The sequence below is a fragment of the Salvia splendens genome, chromosome 6 (assembly GCF_004379255.2).
Source record: "Salvia splendens isolate huo1 chromosome 6, SspV2, whole genome shotgun sequence".
Lineage (NCBI taxonomy): Eukaryota > Viridiplantae > Streptophyta > Magnoliopsida > Lamiales > Lamiaceae > Salvia > Salvia splendens.
Window position 1 is genome coordinate 13,017,016 of NC_056037.1, and position 8,667 is coordinate 13,025,682.

At 32.1% G+C, this 8,667-nt stretch overlaps 1 protein-coding gene across 1 annotated transcript; it reads right to left on the minus strand.

Moving 5' to 3' along the window:
• Positions 1-2,146: 2,146 nt before the first annotated feature.
• Positions 2,147-5,087, minus strand: LOC121807028 (probable caffeoyl-CoA O-methyltransferase At4g26220). Its single transcript, XM_042207211.1, has 7 exons — positions 4,911-5,087; positions 3,757-3,816; positions 3,451-3,535; positions 3,277-3,356; positions 2,979-3,123; positions 2,789-2,920; positions 2,147-2,719 (listed from the first exon to the last, which is right to left on the minus strand). The coding sequence occupies exons 3-7, from the start codon at positions 3,520-3,522 to the stop codon at positions 2,432-2,434; spliced, it is 717 nt and encodes a 238-aa protein (XP_042063145.1). The 5' UTR covers positions 3,523-3,535; positions 3,757-3,816; positions 4,911-5,087; the 3' UTR covers positions 2,147-2,431.
• Positions 5,088-8,667: the final 3,580 nt, after the last annotated feature.

Here is an 8,667-nt window from a genome sequence, read left to right on the forward strand (position 1 = left end):
AATAATAGTAATATATTAACAGTTACTTAGTTTTTAAATATTGTCGGAATTGATTGTGGTATAATGAATATTTATTTATAACCAAATTATATCCGCGGGTTTAATTAGGTCATGATCTGTATTGGGCTCTTTTTGAATATATTACTCCCACCATTTATAATTAATTGCCACTTAATAGTAGGGATTGAAAAAGGAAATTTGTGTTAATTATGGATGAAGAAAGTATTACTCATTAAAAATTAAAAAAACTATGAAAAGAGAAAAAACTGTGAAAAGAGATGCTATAATAATGGAATGAGAACTCCCATTAGTTAGATAAATTAAGACAGTTCAATCAACAAAAAATTCCCCAAGGCAAAAGAATGAAATGTGTTTTATATTAAAGTAAAGTATGAATCAAGTAAAAAAATTATAAATAATGTTGGTTTAAGCGACTGGAGCCGAAATTATATAAGTACTTCCTCTGTCTTTCTACCCTTACTGAATTCATTCTATTGAAAGCTGTCACATTTTAAGTCATACACGAATTTTAAGAAATGTAATAGAAAATGAGTTATCGATTTAAATGACTGAAGCCGAAATTATATAAGTACTTCCTCTGTCTTTCAACTGTCACATTTTAAGTCATACACGAATTTTAAAAAATGTAATAGAAAATTGGTTGAAAAAATTAATTGAATGTTAGTACTACTTTAATATACTTCTTCCGTTTATTAATAAACATCATTTTTGTCATTTTCATCCACCAATCTAAATGTTCCACCTGCTTTTTACTACTTTTGCTAATTGACCCTAGGTTACAATAACTTTATTCCACTCACATTTCATTATAAAATTAATACTCCATCTGACCCTCTGTAGCTGAGTCGTCCTTTTTATGATGTCCCACTGTAGTTGAGTCATTTTTTTGGCAAAAAGCAATATCTTTCTCATTTCTTATTTCATATTATTTTACTTTATTCTTCTCTTACTTAACTCACTTAAAATAATTTTTCTTGAATCATGTGTTGAAAAGAAATACATATACTACAGAGGGGCTGGGGGAGTATATAAAAATAAGATCCACCTTTGACGATAACCTTTTTTCACCCACTCTTTACTACGGAGTAATATATTTTTTATAAATTCGTGACATGTCAAATGTGGATTTATAATCATGGACAAATAGAGTTTGATTTTATAATAAAATGTGAGGGAAATAAGTTAGTCGAATGTAAAGTCATTATCAAAAATAGTAAAAACTAAGTGTGACTAGGATTAACGGATAGACCAAAAAAGAAACTAGTGACATATAATGGTGGACGGAGCGAGTATAAGAAAAAGAATTGTTTATAAGGAAAAATATCCATCGTGTCAAAAATTATGAAAAAAATGTATTTGGAGTGTAGCCGTGTAGATTTTTGGTGTTAAAAAAATTTAAAAAAGATTAGAGTAGTACGAAAAACTAACAGCCAATATTGTTGATCTATGTTTCCTTGCTTGATGTTTTGGCACCAAAATTAAATATTTTTGATGTAGATCCACAATGACTTCGGCTATAAATAAATCCAAAAAGTTAAAGAAGAAAAATATAGTATGAAACAAAAAATAAAGGTAACCAAAGTTGATGATAATTTTGTGATTTTTGGAGGATTCAGCATCGTTAGGGCACCCGTAGTGTTGGCCTTAAAATCCAGCTCTTTTCAAATTCCAGCCTCAACTTTTCAGCATTATTAAATAATTGTAATTGAATTTCAATTGAAAAGTACATTATTTGCAATCGAGAAATAAATATAAATGGCAAAATGCAATAATTTAAAAGATGAAGAATATAAAATAATAAAAATCGAAAATTACAAAAAAAAATCGAAAATAACAAAATAAAATATTGAAACATATTGAAATGGCTAGTTGCAATCGCAGCGTAAACCAAAGGCCGCCGATTTGCAGGATGACCCAAGCTTTACACTTTGCTTTGATGTTTTCCAAAATCTTGAGTCCATATTTCAACAAATACAGATTGTACAGTAATCATACATAAGATTATCAGGTTTAGTTTTTGAAATTAAGTATTAGAGTTTGACGATATCACTCAAATCAATATGTTATGTATATGTACCAAAATGATTTAATTGTACTATCCAACGATCCAAACTTAGATACTATAAGCTACTTTCTCATGTACTTAATGAATCATATAATACAGTACTATTCATTTATAGACCCAAATGTAAACAATTAGGGAGAATTCAACACTATCATCCCACAACAAACCTTGTGAAATGACTTAAACATCCCAACAATCCAACCTTGGAAACAATTTGCAGAGCATCAAACACCAATTTATTTAAAAATTTATTCCAACATGCATCAAACACCAATTTATTTAAAAATTTATTCCTACATATTAAGATGCTGCTTAGCTATGAATGAGGAGCACGGCAGCAGTGCTTCAGTTACGGCGACAAACAGTGATCCCATCACCAAGAGGGACTAGAGAAATCTGCACTCTAGCATCACCTGCAATGTACTTGTTAAACTCTATCAAAGCCTTCCTTGAAGCCAGCTTCATCTCCGGAACCGAACCCTCATCCATTGCCACCGTCCCTGCCCAAAGGGTGTTATCGTAAGCAGCTATACCTCCTGGTTTGAGAAGTTCCAACACTCTCTCGTGGTAATTTGCATAGTTGCGTTTATCAGCATCGACAAATGCAAAGTCAAACGTCCCCTTATTCTCTGGCTGCATCCAAAACATTTTTGGTTAGCATTGTCTCTTGCTAAAAAGGAACAAAACTTTTCATTATCTTACATCTTCCAGTAACTGATCAAGAGCCGGAAGAGCCTCAGATTCGATGAAGTTGATCTTGTGCGTCACCCCTGCCTTGTCGAGGATAGGTAATCCTATCTCATACCAGCTCCGGTTCACGTCTATGGCTGTGATCTACACCACACATTCTTCATAAATAAACAAATATGGCAGATTGAAATGAAATGTTAACCTTTCCATCCTCTGGAATTGCGAGCGCAGTTTGAAGAAGGGAATATCCAGTAAACACTCCAATTTCAATCGTCTTTTTCGCGTTGATTGTTGTTAGAAGCAAGTCCATAAACTGTCCCACATCAGGTGATGTACCCATCACAGCCCTTCGATGATAATAGTATTCATCAACAATGTTGGACATGAACATACTAATTGATCTCATGTCACCAACAAATTTCGGTCCGAAGATTGAACCTCTCAAATATATCATAATCATAAAATGTGATTGTAAATTTAGATGAAGAAAGTATATTAACCTTGGATGAGTGGATGTGATAGCCCTGAGCTCCTTGAGAAACTGGTGTTCTCGTGGATACACACTAGTATCCATTATATACTTTGAAAATTAAACAAACAAAACATAATTAGCTTTAGTTGTAACATACAAAATAAACATTATTTAATAGTGATGGATTTAAAAGTGTGCATACATTGTATAACTCTGCGGTTTGCAACACGCCCTTTTCTGTTGAACTATTATTGATCACAAATTTGGATTCCATGATTCCTCACAACCTTCAAATACAATCAAGAAATCAAATAGTCTTGCTGCCAGAGATATAAAAAAACTGTAAATTAAAGAGACTATACTGCTACAAACAAGACATTTCCAATTTTTATTCCATTAATGAAAGAAACAGCAACAGAGAATCAACTACTGAAAAACAGAGCACGCAAAAACAATGTCAAAATGCAACGATTAATTTCGCAAAACAGACGGTTTAAGATACAATTACCTCTAATTTGAAGTCAAAAGGCAGTCTTCTTTGCGATAGGCTTGCTCTCGTTTCTGATTTCTGAGATGAGTAATTCCGTGTCTCAATATTTATACTCACTTCATAAAATGAATATTCCATTCAAATTCATAAAATTAATATTCCATTATCTGTATGAGATGATTACATGACAACTCGTAAAATTAATTTGTCATTAATCTTCACATGATACTGGTACGATTTAATAAAACTGTATAATTAATACGAGAAATTAATGTCATATCTTTCATATCTTTTATTTAGTTATCTTTTGATTCATAGTATCTTTTCATATATTGTTTTCTTGTTCCATAAGCGGATAGGTTGTTATCATTTTATTCATTCAACCAATTAATGAAATCATAATTTCGCCCAACTTGGCTTGAATCACAAAACTCTAATTCTCTGTTGAACTATTATTGATCACAAATTTGGATTCCATGATTCCTCACAAGGGAAAGGGTGATCTTGTTTCTGCTAAGCTTGCTCTCACTTCTAAGATGAGTAACTCACCGTTTGAATATTTATACTACATGGCAATAAAGTTAATACTCCCTCCGTTCCGCGTTACTTAAGACGTTTCTTTTCGACACGAGATTTAGAAAGTTGTGTTTATTTAGTTAAATAAAGTAAAATAAAGTAGATAAGAGATGATAAAGTAAAAGAGAGCAGAGAGAGTAAAGTAAAAGAAAGAAAAATATGTGTGATTAGATGTTTTATTTTTAGCTAAAAAGAAAAATGAAACAAGTCACTTGGGACAAACTAAAATGTAATACGACTTAAGTAACTTAGGACATATGAAGTATTAATTTTGTTATTAAGCTACTAATAATCTCATATTAGGTCTAATTGGACTATATGACGGTTGACCGTCAAGAAATGACGGAAACCGTAAAAAAGGACCTATTCGACATCATTTTCGTATGTTTTGGATTCAATTTTCAAAAAGCGAATGTTCTGGACCAAAATCGTTTTGCAAAATTTTCAACCAAAAATGGAAAAATTAGCAATGGTTGATGATCCATTAATGAAAGAAACAGCAACAGAGAATCAACTACTGAAAAACGGAACACGCGAAAACAATGTCAAAATGCAAAGATTAATTTCGCAAAACAGACGATTAAAGATACAATTACCTCTAACTTGAAGTCAGAAGGCAGTCTTCTTTGCGATAGGCTTGCTCTCGTTTCTGATTTCTGAGATGAGTAATTCTGTGTCTCAATATTTATACTCACTTCATAAAATGAATATTCCATTCAAAATCATAAAATTAATATTATATTATCTGTATGAGATGAGTACATGACAACTCGTAAAATTAATTTGTCATTAATCTTCACATTATACTGGTACGATTTAATCCCAATGAATATCAAGATATCTTAATTCCGATGGATATCAAGACAACGTATGATGGGGATGGGACTTGGGAGGCACTTGTTTTCGTAAATGATATGGCAAACATTGCTAAGAGCATCCACAATAGGATGGATATCCCGGCGGACAAGCCGACGGACATCCAAAAACACCTCCCGCCACGCAGTGGCGGAGGCACGGTGCAGTTGGTTTGAAATCCGGCCTCTTTATTGCGAGGTGAAATTTTATTTTAAAGCTATACATGTAGTTCACTTGTGGCTTTTATTTATTTTATTTTTTCAAATTAGTAACTTTTGTTAATTTTCTCATGTTTATTTATTTTTATGCACTTTCTCACATTAGTAACTTTTATTTATTTTTTTCACTAGCAATGTACATAGATCATTTTAATTTGCAATCATAAAAGAATGATATTTTTATAAATTAAGAATATAAAATAGTTATTTGATTCCATAAATATTTTAAAATATTATGTGATATTATTTATATTAATTTTAATGTGATGCCCTTTATCATAAAAATCTACAATAGAAAATAACTCTTTGAAATATGAAAATATATCATAAAAATATTAGTAAAATGTTTTTAAGCTCTATAATATCTATTAACTAATTAATTTTCTCACCATCAATTTTTCGCTCGCGGTTTTTCTATGTTGCTCACGGTTCCGTGTCATTAGCATTGATCACACTCAATAAATTTTAATGATAGTTTGGGCCCCCACCTTTAAAATTCTGGCTCCGCCACTGGACAATACTGCTACGTCATAAGGACATCCCACTGCATAATAGTGGAAATCTCCTAGACATCCCGATGGACAAGCACAATAATTAAAATTCACAAATTAACAATTACGGAATTAAAATTTTGACACGAATACGGGAAAAATGCAACCATTTTATTTCAAAAAAAAGCATACATATTTAAATAAAAAAACATAGTTCACCAAAAAAACCCATCCCAAACCAAAAAACGATTCAAACAAAGTACATGTTATGCCTTGAATCTGTATAGTTTGCAACGAGCCGCATATATAGAGTTTTTAAAAAAATCGGAAATTGGGATGTCCGTCGTGTCACCGCAACAGCGGACGTCACGACGGACGACCTCTCGTCCGCCGCCGACGTCTATGTCCGCCTCAAAAACGTTGCAATAGCGGATGTCCGCCGGGAAATTCGCAATCGCGATGCTCTAAATATGAATAAAAGATTTAAGTTGCAAATATCTCATTCTGATGTCTCTCAAACATTATATGTATATACTACTCCATACTCACAGTTTTGTTTGGAGAAACCTTATGTTTTCTATATTGCATCCTGTGTTAATAAATTGTACTGGAGATCAAAGTCCTAAATCTTTAGCTAGAGATTATTATGACTCAATTTACTTGTCACTATCTTTCTAAGTTTTTGGTTTCCTTTTTAACGGAAGACACATAACCGCCTTCTTGTTTTCAATACATCGGATAAGTGACCCATTTCCTGGATCATGTGGTCAGATTTGATTTCTCAAATTCGTATATATGGTTGGAATTCTACAATGCTCCACTTGAGCAAGATATTTCATTGATCAGCGATGTGAGTTTCTGTCACCCTATCCCTTTAATTTAGGCACTTATGTTACACTAGTAAGATGATATTAAAGATGCATGAATACCAACTGACAATTATAGTGCAATAATTGTAGACTTGTGGCGCAGCATGTGTCGGTTGAGAAAGAAAGACTTAAAAGTGATTGAAGGCCCATGTTTGGGCCGGGCCTAGGTTTTTTGTTTTTGTTAATAGGCCAGGCCCAGCCCAGCTCGAGCCCAGTTAGCAAGTGGGCTGGTTCTGGGCCAGGCCATATTACATATTATATATTCCTAATAAACAAATGAGAAACTGGTCCCTAAAACCATAAACTTTGCCTTAAATTTGGTATTTCCCACGAACTTTAAAATTGGTACTCCCCCCGTCCCATCTTATGTGACGGATTTCTTTTCGGCGCGGGAATTAAGAAAATGATATATATTGAGTTAAAGTGGAGAGAGGAAAGTATGAGAGAGGAAAAAGTAAGAGATATAAAGAGAGAATAAAATAAGAAATAGAGAATAAAATAAGAAATAGAGAATAAAGTAAGAGATGATTGAAGTTTTGTTTTTAACTAAAAAATGAAATTAATCACTTGAGATGGGACAACCAAAAATAGAAAGTTGATCACTTGAGGTGGGACGGAGAGAGTATATAATATCCCAAACTTTGCACTTTGTTTGGTATTTCCACGACATTTCTATTACTATATTTGACTAACTTACGAGACATTTTTTTTATCATACTTGACACAATTAAATCAATGTGATTTTTAACATGACATTTTATCCTACATGTTATGAACTTAAAAAGTGGTTTAAAATATCATAAAACGTATCACGGTTGCCTACGTAAAATAAGTTTTTGATGAAAATATCTTATTTGGAGTGAGTTTGGAAAATAGCAAACAAAATGCAAAGTTTGTGATATTAGAGACCAATTTTAAAATTCATAAAAACTATCAAACAAAGTTCATGATTTTAGAGACCAATATATCTAAACAAATATATTATAACTCCTATATTATAGTCTTGATAGTTGATATACATCCAAAACTGTAATAATAATCCCATAAAGTTAAGAATCAAGATCTACTAATCTAACATGATTTGTATACACATATACGCATAAAAAGTTTAAATAATTCATTACTATAATTATGGAACTATTTTTTATATAGATAACCTAATCAACAATTAATCTTTATAATTATGCAAATCACTACTAATTCAAAAATCCATTATATTTGAATGAGATACACAGCTAACATTAATCTCTATGATTAGGCAAATCACGATTAATTCTAGATATAAGCTCCACTATTTTTTATAGAAAAAAATTAGTCAACAACTAATCACTATAATTATGGAATCAAATTTGAATATATCGTATGTGTTGAAAACTTGAATTAGCGATGAATTTTAAAATACAGTACTATTCAAATAATATCTAATGTTCATCATCATAAACATATATATCCACTAATCTTGAAAGAGAAAAGTAATTAACAACTAATCTTCATTCTTATAAAAATAAAATTTGTTATAAGTCTGTATTCCAAATTACTCGACGATCTAAAAAGAACAGTTAATTAATTTTTATTATGTTTTTATACTTGTATTTATTTGATTTAATTTTTCGCATATTAATTTTGATTAATTAGAGCATGCACAATGGTGAACGGACGGCGTCCGTCCGTCCGTGCCGCTGGCTAGAACGACATCCGCCGCCGCTGTGCTCGCGCCGTTGGCACGGCGCTGCTCGCTGCATCGAGCACGTCCGTGCCAGCGACGTGGCGAGCAGCGATTGGGCAACGGCATAGCCGTTGCCTTTGAATTTTTTTTTATTTTTTCCAAATCCCAAAAATATGGCTGTTTTTTTGCCCGTTTTCTGAATTTTTTTGATTTTTTAAATTTTTTATTCCCCAAAATCATCTATAAATACATAC